This window comes from Leopardus geoffroyi, chromosome A1, assembly GCF_018350155.1.
Source record: "Leopardus geoffroyi isolate Oge1 chromosome A1, O.geoffroyi_Oge1_pat1.0, whole genome shotgun sequence".
Lineage (NCBI taxonomy): Eukaryota > Metazoa > Chordata > Mammalia > Carnivora > Felidae > Leopardus > Leopardus geoffroyi.
Window position 1 is genome coordinate 67,530,686 of NC_059326.1, and position 24,075 is coordinate 67,554,760.

At 38.4% G+C, this 24,075-nt stretch overlaps 1 protein-coding gene across 1 annotated transcript in view; it reads left to right on the forward strand.

Annotated features, from left to right (window-relative positions):
• The window catches only part of DNAJC3 (DnaJ heat shock protein family (Hsp40) member C3), a 97,341-nt gene that overhangs the window by 22,071 nt on the left and 51,195 nt on the right, over positions 1-24,075 (forward strand). Inside the window, exons 3-4 of the mRNA XM_045480892.1 lie at positions 7,251-7,375; positions 9,784-9,858. Coding sequence (XP_045336848.1) covers positions 7,251-7,375; positions 9,784-9,858 — 200 coding nt within the window. The remainder of the gene's footprint in view (positions 1-7,250; positions 7,376-9,783; positions 9,859-24,075) is intronic.

Consider the following 24,075-nt stretch of genomic DNA (forward strand, 5'->3'; position numbering starts at 1 on the left):
ATGTCTGAGCTATATCGGGCAGGAATGCCTGTCTAATGTGGTGGATTAAATGGTAGGCATGTCTGAAATGATAGTTTTCTCTATTTGCTTGGTAAGAAAGTCAGTATCACATTTATAGTTTTGCTAAATCAAAAAACAAAACCTATGCCTACATTTATTTGTCACAAACGTATCATGGTGCTTTCTATCACATTTGGACCTCATTTGTGAAATGGGGATGGGCATTTACTATTCACATTTAGACAGAAGGAAAGAAAGTACCTTAATGACTTTTTAAACATCATGTTCTAATGCAAAAGATTGTGAACTTCTTAAGGATAGATAGAATCTCATTGTTGTTATTACCATTGTCATTATTTTTATTGAAGTATAATTAGTATACAATGTTAGTTTCAGGTGGATGGACAACATAGTGATTGACAATTCTACACATGATTCAGTGCTCACCACAATAAGTGTAGTCATGTCATCATACAACATTATTATAGTATTATTGAGTATATTCCCCTACTGTGTGTTTCATCTCTTTTTTATAAAATAAATATTTTTTTTTAATCTATTTTACCCATCTCTCTACCCCACCCCATCCAGTAGTCATCAGTTTGCTCTCTGTATTTAAGAGTCTGTTGTTTGTTTGCTTATGCTGTTTTTTAGATTCTACATATAAGTGAAATCGTGTGGAGGGTGCCTAGCTGGCTCAGTTGGTAGAGCATGTGACTCTTGATCTTGGGGTTGTGAGTTCAAGCCCCATGTTGAGTGTAGAGGTTTATTAAAACTAAAACCTTTAAAAATAAAATAAATGAAATCGTATGGTATTTATCTTTTCCTGATTTATTTCAGTTAGCATAAAGCATAATACCTTTTAGGTCCATCCATGATGTTGCAAATGGCAAGATTTAATTCTTTTTTTTATGGCTGAGTAATACTCCTCTGTGTGTGTGTGTGTGTGTGTGTGTGTGTGTGTGTGTGAGTGAGAGAGAGAGAGAGAGAGAGAGACACACACACACACACACACATCTTAAAGATAGGTAGTATCCTATTTTGCCATTATTATTTTACTCTCTGGTAGGTGCTCAGTAAAAGTTTAAATGAAGGGATAGAGTTGGGTTAGCTGGGAGCAAGAATAACATTTTTCTGTATTTAGACAAGTGTGGTCTTTCTGTTTTCCACTACCACTGTTTATAACATCATTTGTAATTGGCTTTCTGATGTATTTTCTTCATTAGTTGTATTTTATTACAGCTTATCTTTTCATATTTGAATAGTAGTTTGAAGATTAGACCTTAAATCCATCTCTCATGTTCAAGTTTCTTTTTTTTTTTTTTTTTTTTTTCAACGTTTATTTTTTTATTTTTGGGACAGAGAGAGACAGAGCATGAACGGGGGAGGGGCAGAGACAGAGGGAGACACAGAATCGGAAACAGGCTCCAGGCTCTGAGCCATCAGCCCAGAGCCCGACGCGGGGCTCGAACTCACGGACCGCGAGATCGTGACCTGGCTGAAGTCGGACGCTTAACCGACTGCACCACCCAGGCGCCCCTCAAGTTTCTAATAAACGAGTATAACAATTTGAATGGCATGTTTTCACATGAAATCTAGTATTTCTATAGGTAGGCGTGCAAGTATTTCAAATAATGAACTGTATTGTGTATTGAATGGATAACAGGATAAGTGATTATTTTCAAGGTTGTTATATGTTGTTTTATGAGAAATTAAGCATGAATTTTATTTATTTTTTTTTTAATTTTTTTTTAAATGTTTATTTTTGAGACAGAGGGAGACAGAGCATGAATGGGGGAGGGGCAGAGAGAGAGGGAGACACAGAATCGGAAGCAGGCTCCAGGCTCTGAGCCATCAGCCCAGAGCCCGACGCAGGGCTCGAACTCACGGACCGTGAGATCGTGACCTGAGCTGAAGTCGGACGCTCAACCGACTGAGCCACCCAGGCGCCCCAAGCATGAATTTTTAAACCGATCCTTGTTCAGTTGCTACTTCATGCACAATGATACAGGAATGGACACTAGTTCTAGGAACTGTTGGTATTTTAAGATGAAGATCTAGGGAAAACTATTTTGTTTTGCCATTCATGTGACCTCATACGACTAAGAACATTGATTTGAAGGCAAGGGAAATAAAAGGACAAATTAACTATTGGGACTTCATCAAGATAAAAAGCTTCTTCACTGCAAAGGAAATAATCAACAAAACTAAAAGGCGACTGACAGAATAGAAGAAGATATTTGCAAATGACATATCAGATAAAGGATTAGTATCCAAAAACTATAAAGAACTTACCAAACTAAACACCCAAAAAACAAATAATCCAGTAAGAAATGGGCAGAAGACATGAATAGACACTTCTCTAAAGAAGACATCCAGATGGCCAACAGGCACATGAAAAGATGCTCAACGTCACTCCTCATCAGGGAAATACAAATCAAAACCACACTGAGATACCACCTCACACCAGTCAGAGTGGCTAAAATTAACAACTCAGTAAACAACAGATGCTGGCGAGGATGTGAAGAAATGGGAACCCTCTTGCACTGTTGGTGGGAATGCAAACTGGTACAGCCCCTCTGGAAAACAGTGTGGAGGTTCCTTAAAAAATTAAAAATAGAACTACCCTACGATGCAGCAATAGCACTACTAGGAATTTATACAAAGGATACAGGAGTGCTGATTCATAGGGGCACATGTACCCTAATGTTTATAGCAGTGCTTTCAACAATAGCCAAATTATAGAAAGAGCCCAAATGTCCATTAACTGATGAATGGACAAAGAAGATGTAGTTTATATATACAATGGAATACTATTTGGCAATGACAAAGAATGAAATCCTGCCATTTGTAACAACGTGGATGGAATTGGAGGGTATCATGCTGGGTGAAATAAGTCAGAGACAGATCTCATGTTTTCACTCATATGTGGAACTTGAGAAACTTAACAAAAGACCATGGGGGGAAGGGAAGGGAAGGGGAAAAAATAGTTTCAAACAGAGAGAGGCAAACCATAAGAGACTCTTAAATGCAGGGAACAAACAGAGGGTTGATGAGAGGGGCAGCGGAGAGGGGAAAATGGGTGATGGGCTTTGCGTATGGACTTGTTGGGATGTGCACTGGGTGTTTTATGTAAGCGATGGATCACAGGAATCTATACCTGAAACCAAGAGCACACTGTATGCACTGTATGTTAGCTAACTTGACAATAAATTAAGAAACAAAACAAGGTGTTCGCTGAAAACATGAAAAAAAAAAAGAAAAAAAATAAAGAGCACATTTATTTATTTTGAGAGAGAGAGAGCAAGTGAACGAGGGGCAGAGAGAGAAAATCCCAGGAGGGGCAGTGGGAGGTGGGGGAGGAAAGAGAGAGAGAGAGAAGCGGGGGCTCTCCTGAAGCAGGGTTCGTGCTCACCTGAAGCAGGGCTCGGCCAGTGTGAGACTCAAACTCATGAACTGTGAGATCATGACCTGAGCCTGAGTCAGATACTTAATGACTGAGCCACCCAGGCACTCAGAACATTGATTCTTGATTCATGTGTTGAGCCATTGTCATTTGATTACTCAATTTTGTAGGTTCATTGTTATAAAATGGGTCTCTAATCTGATTTCATATCTTAAAAATACCTAAAAACTGAAGAATAAAGTAAATGAAAGTGCTCCAGATTATTGTATATAAACATTTTTTTAATATATGTGTAATCAAATACTTAAAAGCTGTGTCATATGTAATCCTCATTAGAGGTTTTTCTGCATGGACTGAAATGGTCAGTTTTTCCCCAAATAGAAGTGTAGGTACTTTCTGATAAGTTGCCCAATGCTAGCATTAAGCATTCTTTTTTTTTTTTTTTTTCTTGAAAGAACTAGATACAGAGGTCAAAATAACCGACATCTGTTTTTCAACATGCCATTGCTGATTTCATATGGGAGAATGATCTGAATATCCTGGTGAGGCACATCTTTTTAAGAGCCAGGTCTGTTCTCTGGAATCCCTGCGTGGGGTGGCTGGCAGGGAAAAAGGGAACTGGGTGACCAGATGTTTGTTTGCTTTGCCTCCTGGATGGAAAGCACTCCAAATGGAAAGCTTACCTGGACCAGTGAGGTCAGAATCTACAAGCAGCAACTCTTTGAAAAGCAAGAGATGGCAGTGTCTGTCATACCCTCTGTGCCAACTTGGGAGGACTGCAAGGACCAGAGGGCGGGCAATGCAGCAGAGACTTTAGCCCCCTTCCTCTTTTGTCCCCTCTGAGAAAAACCTCTTCTGGGCTGGACAGAGTGTGACAACAGAACATTTGCTCCCTGGGTTTACAGACCTGGCTCTGGAAACAAGACCCATGGGAAGTGGACCATATTCATCCGGAGGCTGGGAAATGTTTCTCTTGGTCTGTGGCAGGGCTGATGTTGGCATGCTTCCTCCTTGTCCACAACAGGATGGCACTAGGGAAAGCAAACAGAACAGAAGCCAATGTGAAGGGTTTCTTGGGCTTTCTCAATGAGAAGGACCCAGGAATCAAAGCCAGAAGCAAGGGAGGAGCTCCTGGGGTATGGTAGGGCTGAGGAGACCCTGTGGGAAAGCTGGCTAGCTCCAGGGACCCGCTGAGTACTACAATGTCCTGTGGAAATGAAAGAAAGACCAAAGAAGCCATGTCTGTACTGACTTTAGCCCCTTGCTTGTCCTAGGCAGGTCTCAGTGTTGGCATTTGTTGTGGTGATCAGGAATTTGTTTCCATTTCCTTTTATTTGAATACCTTGGGCCAGGTCATATGGAGACACTCTAGTGAATTCATTCAAGGAGTTTTATTTTCTCTAGACTGAGGTGTGTGTATAAATAATTGATACCAGAGGGAGTGATAAGTGTTATGGGCACAGTAAGAGGTATACTATATTATAGGATGTTATGGAAATTGAGGGAATGGAAGGTATATATTTCACATGTGTCATCAAATGAGTCATTTGAGCTGTGCCTCAAAGATTGAGTAGGATTTGGACATACGAAGATGATCATGTGTGATGTAAACTCCAGGTCTTAAATCATGTTACTTCTAGCATTTTTTGCTTAGTGTAAATAAGTCATGGAAAACTTAATTTTTTAAAAATTAATGAATATAAAAGCACTCCATGTTTATTATGAAACATTTTGGAATGTGTTTGGTATAAAGAAGAAAATCTGATCTCTCTGCCCAGATAACTACTGTTGACATGTGGTGAATTTCCTTTTACTTTGAGAGGCAGTCACTTAAAAGTGACTGGTATCAAGTCATCGTTCAGGCCAGTTATGCTGCCCAGACTCACATATTTTTAATTTATTGTACATTCTAAATCAAATACAAACTGAACCTAAAAATATTATATATCATTTATGCTCTTAAGTATAGTTACTCTATATCTTACTTTTTCCTCAGGCTAATTATAGCATTTGGTAGGAAATACCCTATATACAGGCGGCTGACTATGCTCTTTTTTTTTTCCTGGTCTCCTGAACAAAATTGATCAGGAAAGAGATTTCAGTGATGCTTAGCTGGGATGTATGGATTGTTTTTGGTTTTTGTTTCAGATTTGAGGAAAAAATAGTTCTTTAATGGTTAAAATGCAAGGTTTTCATAGCTTTTCAAAAATATGATCCTAATAAAATAGTATAATGAAAAGTATGTTACAAAATTTTACTGTTTTGACCATTTTTAAGTGTATTAGGTTAGTGGCACTAAGCGCATTCACATATTTGTGCAACCTGCATCACCATCCATTTCCAGAGCTTTTTCATCATCCCAAACTGAAACTCTACCCATTAAGCAGTTGTTCCCCATTTTTCTCTCTCCCTTTCTCTCCTTCCTTCCTTTGTTTTTGTAATAGCCATCTTAATGGATGGGAAGTGGTATCTCACTGTGGTTTTGATTTACCTTTCCCTAATGATTAGTGATGGTAAGCATCTTTTCATGTGCTTTTGGCCATTTGTATATCTTCTCTCATATATGGTTTTATAGCTTTACTTTCTCCTCCTGTCCTCTTTTGCTCAGCAGTGGTTCAGGTAGGTTAATGCCATTAACAACTGCTCAAAACCATGATTTTGAATGATGACAAACCATCCTGTCATAGATTGCCATTGGTCATGTTTTTCAGATGATAAGACCTTCAGGGGTAGAACTTTCAGAGAGTTTTAGTTGTAAATCTTATAATGATAGAACTGTGCATAAATAAATATTTGTTTAAGACGTGGCTGGATTTGGTCAAGACATATATCTATATATCTATATCTGTATCTATATCTATATATACACACACATACACACACACACATATGTATTTCAAAATTGCTTTCTAGAAGGACTGTTTGGCAGCACAAGGTTTACTTCCACTGAGTAAAGTAGAATTAGCTAAAAAACCTAATCATCCATCTGTTTTCCTTCTTTCAAATATTGGTAACTTAGTCTTGTCTCATTTCCATTCTCCTCCTTTGTCCTAAGGTTTGTACCTTTATTTCTTCACTGCCATATTAATTGGAATTTGTGAGGGAACAGAGATTGTACATTTAATATGCCAGTTTAATTGGAAGTCTATAATTTTCTTAACTCTGAATAAAGCATAGTCACATTCTCAATCAGTATTTTTAAAAAAATTTTTTAATGTTTATTTTGAGAGAGAGAGAGAGAGAGCATGAGTGGGGGAGGGCAGGGAGAAAGGGAGACACAGAATCTAAAGTAGGTTCCAGGGTCTAAGCTGTCCACACAGAGCCTGACACAGGGGCTCGAATTCACGAACCATGAGATCATGGCCTGAGCTGAAGTCGGATGCTTAACTGACTGAGCCACCCAGGTGCTCCTCAATCAGTATTTAACTTAAGGAAATTTCAGTAAAGACAAAGACTGACTTGCATACTTATAAAAGTTGTGAGTCGAATATAGTTAATATTTTAGATCAGAGGTTGGCAAACATTTCCTCTAAAGAGCCAGATGATGAATATTTAAGCTTTTCAGCCATACAGTCTCTGTGCATTTATTTTTATTTTTATTTTTTGACAACTCTTTAAAAATGTAAAAGATATTCTTGAAGCCTGTGGGTTGGATTTGGCTCAGAGACTATAGTTTGCCAATCCTGTTCTGGATTTATTTGTAGTGATCTTGCTAGTCAACTGGACCCATTATTGATGGAAAGACTCTTAATGCCTTAAGGGAATTGAAACTCTAGTATGGTTCAGGTGATTTGTGTTTTTAAGGAAATTACCAAGAGCTAATATTTATTATTTTAATTTTCAGATGGTGACCCAGATAACTATATTGCTTACTATCGGAGAGCTACTGTCTTTTTAGCTATGGGCAAATCAAAAGCAGCACTTCCTGATTTAACTAAGGTGATTGAACTGAAGATGGATTTTACTGCAGTAAGTGCATCTAAACTTTCTTTAAAGAAAACTTAAGGAAATTTGGAAGAGGTAATTTGTTTTTAAAGGTGAGGATCGACCTGTTAGGCATAGCTGGGGAGCATAGGAAGCTGCTGTCGTGTAGTAGACTGGGCAGCAAGAACAATCCAAAGTCCCTGGAATCAAAGATCTGTGTGAAAAAGGAACAGTGGGTAAATTTGGTGAATTTTAGAAGCTTGGCAGTGACATCATCCTTGTGGCTTAGAAAGACCTCTGTTTTTGGGGGGAGTGTAGGACAAGATGTGAGGCTGAGTAACCAGTTGATCAAGAGGCTATTGAATTAACAGGCTGTCAGGTGACTGACAGTAGTTCCAATTAAGGCTGTCATAGGAAAGATAAAGAAAAGGAGATAGGTCACTTACATAGTGGTTTGTAGTAAGGACACAGTTCTGAATTAGATGGCATCCTCCCCTGCAACCAACACACAAGCTTCAGAAATGGAGGAATTTACAGTCTAATGGGATATCCTGATGTTTGGCATTTAGTGTAATGGCTTAAAATAATGGGATAAGTTAGATGCTTTCAAAATTAATTTGGTAGCCCGTTTATTGTTTATATCCTGCCATAATCTAAAAAGGACTTGGGATAACTGATTAGATATGGGTGAATGTTTGGTTTGAAATATTACTATTATTTTAGGATGGAATTGCCAAGTGTCAGACTTTCTTTTAATCTGTTACTTTACCTAGCTAACTGAGCACAACCTTTCACAAAAGTTGAGTAGTTCATTTTCCTAGTATTATTAGTTAGTTAAAGTGGCTTCGTTTTCCTTTTTATGTGTGTTGATGCGCTTAACAGAGGATCAGGGAAATTTTTTGTACTGTCAAAGTAATGTGTTAAGTTTTTTTTTTTAATTTTTATTTTTAATGTTTATTTATTTTTGAGACAGAGAGAGACAGAGTGTGAGTGAGGGAGGGGCAGAGAGAGAGGGAGACACAGAATCCGAAGCAGGTTCCAGGCTCTCGGCTGTCAGCACAGAGCCAAATGCGGGGCTCGAACCCATCGACCGAGAGATTATGACCTGAGCTGAAGTCGGACACTCAACCGACCAAGCCACCCAGGCGCCCCAGTAATGTGTTAGGTTTTAGTGGAATGTCAGTGTGGTTTCTGTCTTATGGTCACATTGGTCATCAGAGAGTTGGTATTCTTGGAAGAGATGGGATCATGCACATGAGAAGAGGAATACCAGAGATGGAGGGGGAAAAATGATGCATGGGAAAAGGGAAGAGGTGTTATTCAGTTGTAGTAGAGTGAATATTTCCAAAGTTAATAAAAACAAAATTATATCTAGAACTTTGATTGTTAAAGTCCCAAATTACACAGCTTTTTTTTGTGGTGACAAAAAAGTTATTACGATGGCCAAAAAAAAAATATTGAGATAAAATTCACGTATCATCAAATTCATCCTTTTTTAAAGTGTATAATTCAGTGGTGTTTTAGTGTATTCACAAGGTTGTGCAGGCATCACCACTGTCTAGTTCCAGCACATTTTTATCACTCCCAAAAGAAATCGAGTACCCATTAGCAGTCCCTCCCCATTTATGCCCTGGACTCTGGCAACCACTTTTCTTTCTGTCTGTGTGGGCTTGCCTATTTGGACATTTCATATAAATGAAATCATTCAGTATTTGTCCTTTTGTGTCTGACTTCTTTCACTTAGCATATTGTTTTCACGGTTCACCCATGTTGTAGCACGTGTCAGTACTTCATTCCTTTTAATGCTGAATAACAATAGCAATATTCCATTGTGTGTGTGTGTGTGTGTGTGTGTGTGTGTGTGTGTGTGTGTATGTCACATTTGCTTATTGATTTATTAGTTGATAGGAATTTGGGTGATTTCTACTTTTTAGCTATTGATTTGAACATCCATGTACAAGATTTGTGTGGATACATATTTTCAATTTTGGGGGATATAGCACAAAAAGTATTTTTAAAGAAGCATACTTAATGCTTAAAAATTATACACATTCATTGGTTCCAGGAATTGTTCTCAAGAGTGCCAAGTCAAATGGGCATTGGAAAAATAAATATTTCGTTAATAGTTCATTAGTGTATTTGGTTTCATTCTTTGTGTTTAAAGAAAATTTGGGGGGCGCCTGGGTGGCGCAGTCGGTTAAGCGTCCGACTTCAGCTCAGGTCACGATCTCACAGTCCGTGAGTTCGAGCCCCGCGTCGGGCTCTGGGCTGATGGCTCAGAGCCTGGAGCCTGTTTCCGATGCTGTGTCTCCCTCTCTCTCTACCCCTCCCCCGTTCATGCTCTGTCTCTCTCTGTCCCCCAAAAAATAAATAAACGTTGAAAAAAAAAATTAAAAAAAAAAAAAGAAAATTTGGTAATGCATGGTTCTTAGAACGCCCTTTCTTTTTTCTAGGCAAGATTACAGAGAGGTCATTTATTACTCAAACAAGGAAAACTTGATGAAGCAGAAGAGGATTTTAAAAAAGTGGTAAGTTCAGCTTGTATTTGGCTTTATGAAGATGTTGAACTCCTTTATGAAGATGAGTGAACATGTTGGACTTATTTTTTTATATAGTAAGACATTTAGTAATAACTTTGTAGCTAAAAGGGAAAATCATTTGATTTGTATATATAAAAATCACAGTTTCTGTATTAATACATAGTGGCTGACATGAAAGAATCACTTTAAGAGTTGGAAGATAAAGTATATGGAATGAATATATAATTTTAGTTCAGTTTATATAACTCATGTGTTCTGCTTTGTTTTCCGTGAGGATCTAGAGATATCAACTGAACTATTCTAAAACTCCTCTAGATACCCCTGGGAAACACTTCATTTCATTTGAAGGAATAATGAGACATTCTTAAAAGGGAGTTTTGTAATTTCCTGTATGGCTACTCTACAAAGTGTAGTGTTTTGAATTCATTGGGGGATGTTATAGATTACCTATAATTGAAAAATGATTTGTTGGAGAGACAGCCAAAGTCTTTATGCCCTCATGAAGCTTATTTTAAGACCTGCATTTTTGTTCCATCTGGATTTGTTTCTGAAGTGGTCTAGAAAGGGCATATATACAGTTGACCCTTGAACAAAATGGATTTGAACTGTGTGCGTCCACTTTTATGTGGGCTGTATAAGTTCTGTTAATGCATTTTCTCTTGCTTATGATATTCTTAATAACGTTTTCTTTTCTCTAGCTTACTTTATTGTAAGAATACAGTATATAATACGTATAACATACAGAGTATGTGTTAATTGACTATGTTATTGTTAAGGCTTCTGGTTAACAGTAGACTACTAGTAGTTTTGGGGGAGTCAGAAGTTTTATGAGGATTTCACTGCGTGGGGTGGGTGGCATCGGTGCCCCTAACCCTGTGTTGTTCAAAGGTCAACTGTATAAAACCCCATTGTTCATTATTTGCATTTTTGTAGTTTATAAAAATACTTAGTTACTAGATGATAACCACTATGAAAATAAAACTGAAATTTCTAATATTTTCATAACCTCAGTATTTTATACCCTTAGTATTTCATAACCTCAGTGTTTTCACAGTACTCAGTCATATGCAGAGAAATTAAACATTAGACTTAATTGTATTAAAATCTAATCAGCAGCTGTCTCCTGGTCTCAGTAAAACTGGATGTCCTTTTATGTTTATTTAGTTTTCCTTACTACTTGGGAAGGTGCTTGAGAACAGGCTGAAGGATAGGTCGTGGGATGTGATGGCATCTGAGTCCCCAGCCTCGTTCTTATACATAGCAAGTGTTGTGAGAAATTTGTTGAATGGATGGATGAATGATAAAACATAAGAATGAGTTTCCTTCTTTTTAACAAATGCCTAAATCTATTATGTAGAATTATTTCTCAATCACAACATTAGAGTAGCCTTTTAGGAATAACACAATTTAGAAGAAAGCTTTAGGAAAAATTAATCCTTACTGGGCATTGGATATATCCTTCTGGAAAAGTGAGTTCTTTGAATTTTGGTTATGTCTTCAGTTAATGTCTTTTCTGTGATCAATATTAAAACCTCACAGAGGGGTGGCTGAGTGGTTCTGTCAGCTGAACATCCAACTCTTGATTTCAGCTCAGGTCATGATTCCAGGGTTGTGGGATTGAGCCCTGTGTCAGTTTCCACATTGAGCATGGAGCCTGCTTAAGATATCGTCTCTCTCCCTCCCCTTCCCCCTCCTTCTCCCCTCCTTCTCCCCCTCTCTCCTCTCTCTCTTCTTTCCTCTCTTTCCTCTCCTCTCCCTCCTCCCATCCCTTTCTCCCTCCCGCACCCCTCCCTTTGCCCTCCCCTGCATTTGCTCTCTCTCTAAAAAACAAACAAACAAAAAAACCCTCCCAAACCTCACAGAAACAAAAGGGGGACTTTCCACTTTTATTTATTTTTTAAAATTTATTTATTTAACTTCAAGTAAGTTAACATACAGTGTAGTATTGATTTCAGGAGTAGAACCCACTTACATATGACACCCAGTGCTCATCCTAACAAGTGCTCTCCTTAATTCCCGTCATCCTTTTAGCCCATTCCCCTACCCACCTCCCCGCCAGCAGACCTCAGTTTGTTCTCTGTATTTAAGAGTCTTATGGTTTGCCTCCCTCTCTGTTTTTATCTTATTTTTCCTTCCCTATGTTCATCTGTTGTGTTTCTTAAGTTCCATGAGTGAAATCATATATTTGTCTTTCTCTGACTTATTTTGCGTAGCATAACACCCTCTAGTTCTATCTACATTGTTGCAAATGGCAAGATTTCATTTCTTTTTGATGACTGAATAATATTCCATTGCATACACACACACACACACACACACACACACACACACACACACACCTCTTCTTTATCCATTCATCAGTCAGTAGCCATTTGGGATCTTTCCATAATCTAGCTATTTTTGATAGTGCTGCTATAAACATTGGGGTGCATGTGCCCCTTTGAATCAGCATTTTTGTATCTTTTGGATAAATACCTAGCAGTCAAATGCTGGGTAATAGGGTAGTTCTATGTTTAATTTTTTGAGGAGTCTCCATTCTGTTTTCCAGAGTGGCTGCATTCCCACCAAGAGTGTAAGAGGGTTCCCCTTTCTCTCTTGCCAACGTCTCTTGTTTCCTGAGTTGTTAATTTGAGCCACTCTGACTGGTGTGAGGTGGTATCTCAGTGCGGTTTTGATTTGTATTTCCCTGATGATGAGTGATGTTGAACATTTGTAACTTCCTGATGAGTGATGTTGAACATCTTTTCATGTGTCTGTTAGCCATCTCGATGTGTCTGTTCCTGTCTTCTGCCCATTACTTCACTGGATTATTTGTTTTTGGGTGTTGAGTTTGATAAGTTCTTCATAGTTTTTGGATACTAACCCTTTATCTGATATGTCATTTGCAAATATCTTTTCCCATTCTGTTGGTTGCCTTTTAGTTTTGTTGACTGTTTCCTTTGCAGTGCAGAAGCTTTTTATCCTCATGAGGTCCCAGTAGTTCATTTTTGCTTTTGTTTCCCTTGCCTCTGGAGACATGTCAAGTAAGAGGTTACTGTGGCCAAGGTCAAAGAGGTTGCTGCCTGTGTTCTCCTATAGGATTTTGATGGTTTTCTGACTCACATTTAGGTCTTCCATCCGTTTTGAATTTATTTTTGTGTATGTTATAGGAAAGTGGTCCAGGTTCCTTCTTCCGCATATGCTGTCCCGTTTTCCCAGCACCATTTGAAGAGACTATCTTTTCCATTCCATATTCTTTCCTGCTTTGTGGAAGATTAATTGGCCATACATTTGTGGGTCCATATCATATCTAGGTTCTCCATCCTGTTCCAATGATCTTTGCGTCTGTTTTTGTGCCAGTACCATACAGTCTTGATGATGACTGCTTTGTAATACAGCTTGAAGTCCAGGATTGTGATGCTTCCAGCTTTGCTTTTCTTTTTCAACATTACTTTGGCTATTCAGGTTCCATACAAATTTTAGGGTCTTTTCTGGTTCCATACAAATTTTAGGATTATTTGTTCTAGCTCTATGAAGAATGCTATTATTTTTGATGGGGATTTCATTGCACGTGTAAATTGCTTTGTAGTGTCGACATTTTAACAATATTTGTTCTTCAATCCGTGAGCATGGACTGTTTTTCCATTTCTTTGTGTCTTCTTCAGTTTCCTTCATAAGCTTTCTATAGTGTACAGAACTTACTTTTTTGGTTATTAGGTTTATTCCTAGGTATCTTAAGGTTTTTGGGGCAATCATAAGTGGGATTGTTTTCTTAATTTCTCTTTCTGCAACCAGTTTCATTATGCTGATTTTATATTCTGTGACTTTGTTGAATTCATATATCAATTCTAGCAGTTTTTTGGTGGAGTCTCTTGGGTTTTCCACGTAGAGTATCATGTCACCTGTGAAGAGTGAAAGTTTGACATCTTCCTTCCTTCCTTGTATGCCTTTTATTTCTTTTCGTTGTCTGATTGCTGAGGCTAGGACTTCCAATACTAAGTTGAACCACAGTGGTGAGAGTGGAAATCCCTGTTCCTGACCTTAGTGACAAAGCTCTCAGTTTTTCCCCATTGAGGATGTTACAGCTGTGAGTCTTTCATATATGGCATTTATAATGCTGAGGTATGTTCCTTCCACTCCCAACTTTCTTGAGAGTTTTTATCAAGAAAGGATGCTGTATTTTGTCAAATGCTTTTTCTGCATCTATTGAGAGGATCCTATAGTTCTTTTTTTTTTTTTTTTTTTAATGTTTATTCATCTTTGAGAGACAGAGAGAGACAGAGCATGAGGGGGGAAGGGGCAGAGAGGGAGACACAGAATCGGAAGCAGGCTCCAGGCTCCGAGCTGTCAGCACAGAGTCCAATGCAGGGCTTAAACTCACGAACTGCGAGATCATGACCTGAGACAAAGTCCGACCCTCAACCGACTGAGCCACCCAGGTGCCCCTGAGAGGATCATATAGTTCTTATCCTTTCTTGTGTTAATGTGGTGTATTGCATTGATTGATTTGCGAACACTAAGCCAGCCCTGCAGCCCAGCAATAAATCCCATTTGATCATGGTGAATAGTGCAGTTGAGTGTCTCTTAGTTTTGGCTCAGGTCATGATCTCATGGTCCTTGGGTTCGAGCCCCGTGTCGAGCTCTGCACTGACAGCGTGGAGCCTGCTTGGGATTCTCTCTTTCTGCCCCTCCCCAACTCACGTGTGCATGCTCTCTCTCTCTCTCTCTAAATAAATAAACTTAAAAAATAAAAAGAGAATACTATTTAAGAAAATGAATGTCTGGTAGAATTCCCCTGGGAGGCCATCTGGCCCAGGACTCTGGGAGATTTGTTTGTTGGGAGATTTTTGATAACTGAATCAGTTTCTTTGCTGGTTATGGGTATGTTCAAATTTTCTGTCTCTTACTGTTTCAGTTTTGGTAGTGCATGAGTTTCTAGGAATTTGTCCATTTCTTCCAGATTGCCTCATGTGTTGGCATATAATTTTTCATGGTATTCTCGTACAGTTGTTTGTATTTCTGTAGTGTTTGTTGTGATCTCTTTCATTCATGATTTTATCTATTTGGGTCCTCTCTCTTTTCTTTTTTATAAGCCTGGCTAGGGGCTTATCAATTTTGTTTATTCTTTCAAAGAACCAGCCAGCATTGCCACTTTTCGATTGTTTTCTGACAGTCATACTTCTGCTAGTGCATTCTTAAAATTGCCGTTGCTATTATTATTACAGGATACTTCCATGACAGTGTGCAACTGAATTGAATGATTTTTTATTTTTAATTGAAATTTTATTGAGATAATTGTAGATTCCCATACAGTTGTAATTAATAATACAGAGAGATCCTGTGTACCCTTTACCCAATACCTACTGTCCCCCAATGATAACATCTTGTAAAACTATAGTACAATATTACAAAAAAGATATTGACATTGATACAATCTGTCTATTCAGATTTCCTCAGTTTTAGTAGTAGTGTTCATTTGTTTTTTTTTTTTTAATGTTTGTGTATTTATTTTGCAAGAGACAGCGATCAGGGGAGGGGCAGAGAGAGAGGGAGACAGAGATTTCCAAGCAGGCTCCTCACTGTCAGTGCAGAGCCAGATGTGGGGCTCCATCCCACGAATTGTGAGATTATGACCTGAGCCAAAACCAAGAATCAGATGCTCAATGGACTGAGCCACCCAGGCCTAGTGTCCGTGTCTGCGTGTGTGTTTAATTTGATACACGTTTTATTTACACCACAGTTAACATACTGAGCACTTCTGTTGCCACAAGGATCCTTCCTGTTGCCCTTTTATAAGCACACCCACTTCCCTCACATACTGTTTTGGCCCCTCATCCACTTTCGGCAACCACTAATTTGTTACTCATTTCTTTAATTTTGACATTTCAAACATTATACATGGACAAACGTTATATAACCTTTTGCCATTGACCTTTTTTTACTCCATATAATTCCCTGGAGATTCATTCAGATTGTTGCATATATCACTTAGTTCCTTTTAATTGCTAAGTAGTCCATGGTATGTGTGTGACACTCATTCATCAATTAATGGACATTTGGGTTGTTTCCACTTTTTCACTATTATGAATAAAACTGGTATGAACTTTTTTTTTTTTTTAATGCTACAAATATTCTTGTATAGGTTTTAGTGTGAACAGAAGTTTTCATTTTCCTGGGATAAATGCCTAGAAGTGCAATTTCTGGGTTGTGTCATAATTGCCTGTTTGGTTTTATAAGGAACCACCAAACTGCTTTTCAGGGTGCCTGTGCCATTTTATGTTCCTCTGCATCTTTGCCAGTATGTGGTTTTGTCACTGCTTTTTTCTTTTTAAAATTTATTTATTTTGAGAGAGCACATGGGTGTGCCTGCTAGCAGGGGAGGGGCAGAGAGAGAGAGAGGGAGGGAGAGGGAGAGAGAATCCCAAGCAGGCTCCACGCAGTGAGCACAGAGGCTGACTGGGAGCTTGGTCACATGAACCATGAAATCATGACCTGAGCCAAGATCAAGAGTCGGATGCTTGACTGAGCCACCCAGGTGCCCCTCTTTATGTATTTTCAATACTTTATCACATGTGTGGTTGGCAAATATGTTCTCCCAGTCCATAGTTTGTCTTTTACTATTCACAGGGTGTTTCAGAGAGAAGATGTTTTTAATTTTGATGATATTCAATTTATCCATTTTGCTTTTTCTTCTGCATACACTGTTTTTGGTGTCCTGTTGAAGAACTATTCTCCAAGCCTTATGTTCCGAATGTTTTCTCCTATGTTATTTTTTTTTTAAAGTTTTATGGTCTTATGTTTTACATTTAAGTCTGTGTTCTATTTTGACTTAATGTTTGTGTAATGTGTGAAGTTTAGGTTGAGGTTGATTTGTTTTGCCTTTGGATATGCCATTGTTCCAGCACCATATTTTGAAAAGGCTTTCTGTCCTTCACTGAAGTGCTTTCACACCTTTAAAAATAAGACGTTTGCTGTACTTGGGTGGGTGTATTTCTGGGTTCTCTCTTCTGTTTTCTGTGTGTCTATCCCTCTGCCATTCCTGTACTCTGTTGGTGTTTTAGCTCTATAAGGAGTCTTACTAGGGAGTGGAGTGATTCCTTCTCACTTTATTCTCTGTCAGTATCGTTTTAGCTATTAACTGGCCTTTACCCTTTTATGTAAATATAGAATAAACTTCTCTATGTCTACAAAAAGCCTTGCTGATATTTTGATAGGAAAGGAATTGCAATAAGCCTAAAAGTCAGTTTGGGGAGAAATGAAATACTTATTATGTTGAGTCTTCCAATCCATGAACATAATATGCCTCCCCATTTGTTTAGGTCTTTGATTTCTTTTATCAGTGTTTTGTAACTTGCAATGTACAGATCCTGTACCTATTTTGTTAAATGTATATACCCGAGTTCTTTTTTGGGTGTGGGAGGGATGATTTAAAATGGTACTGTGTTTTTTTGTTTTTTTAAAATGTTTTTTACATTTATTTATTTTTGAGAGACAGAGAGAGACAGTGTGAGCAGGGGAGGGGCAGAGAGAGAGAGTGAGACACAGAATCAGAAGTAGGCTCCAGGCTCTGAGCTGTCAGCACAGAGCCCGATGCGGGGCTCAAACCCATGAACCGTGAGATCATGACCTGAGCTGAAGTCGGATGCTCAACCGACTGAGCCACCCAGGTGCCCCTGGTACTGTGTTTTTAATTTCATTTCTCACATTGAATAATCTTTGTGATTTTTTTTTTCTTCAGGAAAGTGTTCACATATTTAAATTTGTAGAAGAAATTAAAAAAATTTTTTTTAATGTTTATTTATTTATTTAGAGAGAGAGAGTGAGCAGGGAGGGGCAGAGAGAGAGGGAGAGAGAGAATCCCAAGCAAGCTCCACACTGTCAGCGTGGAGCCTGACGCGGGGCTCGAACACACGAACCATGCGATCCTGACCTGAGCCAAGATCAAGAGTCAGACACTTAACCAACAGAGCCACCTCAGTTCCCCATGGGAATACAGATGGGAGGCCAAGTTAAATCTTTTTTTTTTTTTTTTTTAATTTTTTTTTTTCAACGTTTATTTATTTTTGGGACAGAGAGAGACAGAGCATGAACGGGGGAGGGGCAGAGAGAGAGGGAGACACAGAATCAGAAACAGGCTCCAGGCTCTGAGCCATCAGCCCAGAGCCTGACGCGGGGCTCGAACTCACGGACCGCGAGATCGTGACCTGGCTGAAGTCGGACGCTCAACCGACTGCGCCACCCAGGCGCCCCGGCCAAGTTAAATCTTAACACTGCAAAAGCTATGTTTAATATGTAATAACAATTTTGTTGTGTGTAATAATAATTATATTAGATTGGATTGGGTTTAGAGAAAGATACAAGTACAGAATTTATTATTTTACAGTTATTTTATGTTTCACTTGGAATAAATTGGAAATACCTGGACTTAAGATTCAGATTAATAATTAGAAAATCTGACATGTATATCTTTTGTCTGAACAGTAATTACAGTGTCCCAAGGGTGTAGGTGTTAGAGCATCATGAAATGAGAATATTGAGAAGAACTTATCAGTTAACATATGTATATAAATGATTAAATTTTAAGCATTTGGAACCTTGATTCTACTGGGAAAATGATAAAAGAATGTTATCAGATGGACAACACAAGATATAAACCCAAACCCAGTGTCTACAGTGTCCAGTCTTTCTAAATGTAAAGATGAACATTAGAACTATTCACAGGACCACTGTCTCTTATGTTTAGCAAAAATAGATAACATACAGCCCAACCTTGATGAGACTTTCCAGTTTATAAATGTTTCCAGTTATATAATACTGTTGACATTGCAAGTATAAATAGAACTTTTACAGAAAAATCTGGTGGTAAGTATTATGAAAGAAAAACATTTTGCCCAAAGATACTTATTGGAGTTCTATTTGTCTTGGAAACTATTAGAGAATATTGTGTCAGTATGATAGAATAATATTCATGAACAAGAATTATTTATGTTTGCTATTGATTTATAGACCTACATTACAAAATAAAGTCAATTAAAGGGCAAAATAAAAATTGTGTGTAAATGCTATTTCTGATTACAGAAAACTTTTGTGTGCTAAACTGGTATAAGTGGCAATTGGTTAAAATTTATAGTTTTTTTTTTTTTTGGGGGCGCCTGGGTGGCGCAGTCGGTTAAGCGTCCGACTTCAGCCAGGTCACGATCTCACGGTCCGTGAGTTCGAGCCCCACGTCAGGCTCTGGGCTGATGGCTCAGAGCCTGGAGCCTGTTTCCGATTCTGTGTCTCCCTCTCTCTCTGCCCCTCCCCCGTTCATGCTCTGTCTCTCTCTGTCCCAAAAATAAATAAACGTTGAAAATTTATAGTTTTTTTCTGTTTTAAAGTTGTATAAAACAAATACTGAAGAAAAAAGACAAGTTTTGGAACAAGAGGCAGGAAGGAGCGTTGGGTTTTAGATCTACTTTTGTACTTTAGCCGTGGTTTGTACAGCACTCAGCATGCACGGGGTGTATTGCTAAGGACTTGTATGGATTATTTCACTTAATCGCTATTCTGCTTCTGTGGTCTGGCATACTGGTAGTCTCATTTTCAGCTGAGCAAATAGAGGTTCAGAGAAGTTTGGTGACTTGCCCAAGATTACACCAGTAGCAAGCAAGTAGGTTAGAAAATTCTAGAACCTGCATTCTTATGCACTGTACTGTTGCTCTCTGCTGTCATTAGTAATTATATGCATGCTCTGAGGGCTATTCCTGTCGAATATGGGCACAGGACTCAAATGTGTATGTGTTTCACATGGTGCAGAACATTTGTTGTTATTCGCGTTAAGAAGTGTGAGAAAACATGTATTTGCTTATATACAGACAAAAACCTCTGGAAAGATAAGCAAGAAACTGATAACGTTGGTACTTCTTGAAAGAAAGGTGATTTTGAGAAGTTCTTCCCTTCTGAGCACCTTGTTTTCCTCATTGCAAAGCATAGAAATTGTATAGATGACATCCTATCTTTAAAGTTTGGTACCATAAAGTAGATGATTTCTGGATCTCATTTGGAAAGATAAATTTTGTGTTATGACTGTATTTTATTTTTAGCAATTAAAGAATCCTTATTAATTTTTAAAGATTTGTGAATATAGATGATCCATAATAACTTGTTTGCTTTATATATTTTTTAGTTAAATGGACTTTTTGTGGTATTTAGGAGCATTTACGAGCCTGTTACATATAGTAAAGATTTAATCATACTAGTAAAGTGCTATATACAACCAGGTAGATGTATTCAACTACATTTTACATAACAGAACAGAAATTTGAATATACTTAATCTCTTTTTGGGCTACAGTGAGAAACTCGTTCTTTGTTAGGTGTACAGTTTACTCTACTGTTGGAGGCTGTCCTGTAAATGAGCATCATGTCAGATCCATACCAGCTATCCTAATCCTGATCAGTACTTTACGTGGTTTAGTTTGTCTTGGAGCCATCAGTGACTCCTGCTGTAGCCAGTGCATGTGGTCATTTGTTAGGTCAGTAAGCATTTGAGTGCATATTATTTGCAAGGCAGAATGGTAGGTGTTAGAGAATTGCTGATGAAGAAAACTAGTCTCAGCCTTTGGAGAGATTGTACTAGGGTAAGAAATAATCTGGTGAATATGATACCATATGACAAATGTTGTGATTGAGCCCTGTGGGAACAGACAGAATGGTCACCTAACTTAGCTGGGATTTGGGAGTCTGGAGTCAAGAAAGGCCTTTTTAAAGGAGGATGTACTTGAAGTCTGAATGGTAAGAGAATGAATGAATCTGTGTTAGCAAAGTGGCTGGGAGGGCCATCCAGGCAGACGGTGAGCATCCTGTCATTTAAGAAAACGACACCTCTAGTACCACTGGAGTAGGGGTTTGAGAATGCTGGACAGGGAAGCAGGGGTCTGATTGCAGAGAGGACATATGTAGTGCTGGGACCTGGGTGTGTGTTTGTTCATTAGTTTAATAGCCATGGAAGGTTTATGCTGGGAATGTCATGATCAGGGTTTTGCTTCAGTAAAACCCAGACTACTCTGGAAAATGGGTTGGAAGAAGACGAGAGTGGAAGTAAACAGTCTGATAATTAAGCTGTTGCAGTAAGTAGTCCAAGTGTGACTTTATGGAGGCCAAAGATTAGGCTGGAGTAGGTGGGGATTGAGAGAAATAGGTGGACATTTAGGAGGTTGGATCAAGAGAGATGCAGTGATTGTGCTAAGGGAGAAGGAACAATTAGGTATGATGCCCGGGTTTCTGGATTGTTCAAATTGGTTACATGTCCATGCTATTCCCTCAGATAGAAACTCAGAGAACAATTATTTAGGAGAGAAGGATGGGTAGAGAAAATATGCCTGTCTTATACTTTTTTTTCCTCAAGTTTTTATTTTAATCACTTAGTGCTTATCACAAATGCACACTCCTTAATCCCCTTAATCACCCACCTAGCCCGCCCCCATCCCCTCTGGTGACCATTAGTTTGTTCTCTGTAGTTAAGAGTCTGTTTCTTAGTTTCTCTTTTTCCCCTTTGCTCATTTGTTTTGTTTTTTAAACATCTTTTTTAAAAAAATTTATTTATTTTGAGAGAGACAAAGCATGAGAGTGAGCGGGGGAGGGGCAGAGAGAGAGAGGAAGAGAGAATCCCAAGCAGGCTCCGTGTTGTCAGTGCAGAGCCCTATGTGGGGCTTAATCCCCCGAACTGTGAGATCATGACCTGGGCCAAGACCAAGAGTTGGACACTCAACCGACTGAGCTACCCAGGCAGTCCTGTTTCTTAAACATCTTCTTTATCCTTTGATTAATCGATGGACACTTGGGCTGCTTCCATATCCTGGCTATTGTAAATAACACTGCTATAAATATAGGAGTGCATGTGTCCCTTTGAATTAGTGTTTTTGTATTCTTTGGGTAAATACCCAGTAGTGTGATTGCTGGGCCATAGGGTAGTTCTATTTTTAACTTTCTGAGGAAACTCCATTCTGTTTTTCAGAGTGGCTGCACCAGTTTGCATTCCCACCAACAATGCAAGAGGGTTCCCCTTTCTCTGCATCCTCGCCAACACCTATTGTTTGTTGCGTTGTTGATTTTAGCCATTCTGACAGGTGTGAGGTATAGTTTTGATTTGCATTTCTCTGACAGTGAGGGACGATGAATATCTTTTCATATGTCTGTTGGCCGTCTGTATGTCTTCTTTGGAGAAATGTCTGTTCATGTCTTCTGCCCATTTTTAAATTGGATTATTTGTTTTTGGGTGTTGAATTTTATAAGTTCTCTACATATTTTAGATACCCTTTATTGGATATGTCTTTTGTAAGTATCTTCTCCCAATTTGTAGGTTGCCATTTAGTTTTTGTTGATTGTTTCCTTTACTGTATAGAAGCTTTTTATTTTTTAAATTTGTTTTATTTTTTAAAGTTTTTATTTTAATTTCCATTAGTTAACTTACAGTGTTATATTGGTTTCAGGTGTACGATATAGTAATTTAGCACTTCCACACATCACCGTGTAGTCATCACAACAAGTGCAGAAGCTTTTTATTTTGATGTAGCCTCAATAGTTTATTATTGCTTTTGTTTTCCTTGCCTCAGGAGACATATCTAGAAAAAAGTTGCTCAGCTGATGTCAGAGAAATTACTGCCTGTGCTCTCTTCTAGGATTTGTATGGTTTCAGGTCTTACATTTAGGTCTTTAATCCATTTTGAATTTATTTTTGTGTATAGCGTAGGAAAGTGGTCCAGTTTCATTCTTCAACATGTTGCTATCCAGTTTTCCCAACACCATTTGTTGAAGAGACTTTTTCATTGGAGAGTCTTTCATTGGATGGTCAAAGATTAATTAATTGATGATATAATTGTGGGTTTATTTCTGGATTTTGTATTCTGTTCCCTTGATCTATATGTTTCTATTTTTGTGCAAGTACCATGCTGTTTGATTACTACAGCTTTGTGATATAACTTGAAGTCTGGAATTGTGATGCCTCCAACTTAGTTTTTTTTTTTTTTTTTTTTTTTTTTTTTTCCTCTTTAAGATTGCTTTGGCTATTCCAGGTCTTTTGTAGTTTCATACAAATTTTAGGATTGTTTGTTCTAGTTCTGTGAAAAATGCTGTTGGTATTTTGATAGAGATTGCATTAAATGTGTAGATTGCTTTGGGTAGTATAGACATTTTAACAGTGTCCTTCCAATCCATGAACATGGAATGTCTTTCCGTTTCTTTGCATCATCTTCAGTTTCTTTCATCAGTGTTCTATAGTTTTCAGAGTACAGGTCTTTCACCTCTTTGGTGAGGTTTATTTCTGGGTATCTTACCATTTGGGGTACAGTAGTAAATGGGATTGTTTTCTTAATTTCTTTTTCTGCTGTTTCATTATTGATGTATAGAAGTGCAACAGATTTCTGTAGAGTAATTTTGTATCCTGCGACTTTACTGAATTTGTTAATCAGTTCTAGCAGTTTTTTGGTAGAGTTTTTCAGGTTTTCTGTATATAATATCATGTCAGCTGCAAATAGGGAAAGTTTGACTTCTTCCTTATAGATTTTTATGCCTTTTATTTCTTTTTGTTGTCTGATTGCTGTGGCTAGGATGTCCAGTGCTATATTGAATAGAAGTGGTGAGAGTGGACATCCTTGTCTTGTTCCTGACCTTAGTGGAGGGGCTCTCCATTCTTCCTCATTGAGGGTGATGTTTGCTGTGGGTTTTTCATATATGGTCTTTATTATGTTGAAGTCTGTTCCCTTTAAACCTATTTTGTTGATGGTTTTTATCGTGAATGGATGTTGTACTTTGTCAAATGCTTTTTCTGCATCTGTTGAAAATAATCATATGGTTTGACACTCTTATTCTTTTTTTTTTTTAAGTTTACTTATTTTTGAGAGAGACAGAGACAACATGAGTGGAGGTGGCAGAGAGAGAGGGAGAGTGAGAGAGAATCCCAAGCAGGCTCTGTGCTGACCTGAGCTGAAACCAAGAGTTGGATGTTTAACCCACTCAGCCAGCCAGGCGCCCCCGACTCCCTTATTTTTATAAAAATATCCTGGAGCGCCTGGGTGGCTCAGTTGGTTAAGTGTATGACTTCGGCTCAGGTCATGATCTCATGGTTAGTGAATTTGAGCCCTGTGCTGACAGCTCAGACCCTGGAGCCTTCTTTGGATTCTGTGTCTCCCTCTCTCTCTGCCCCTTCCCTGCTCATGCTCTGTTTCTCTCTCAAAAATAAAAAATAAAC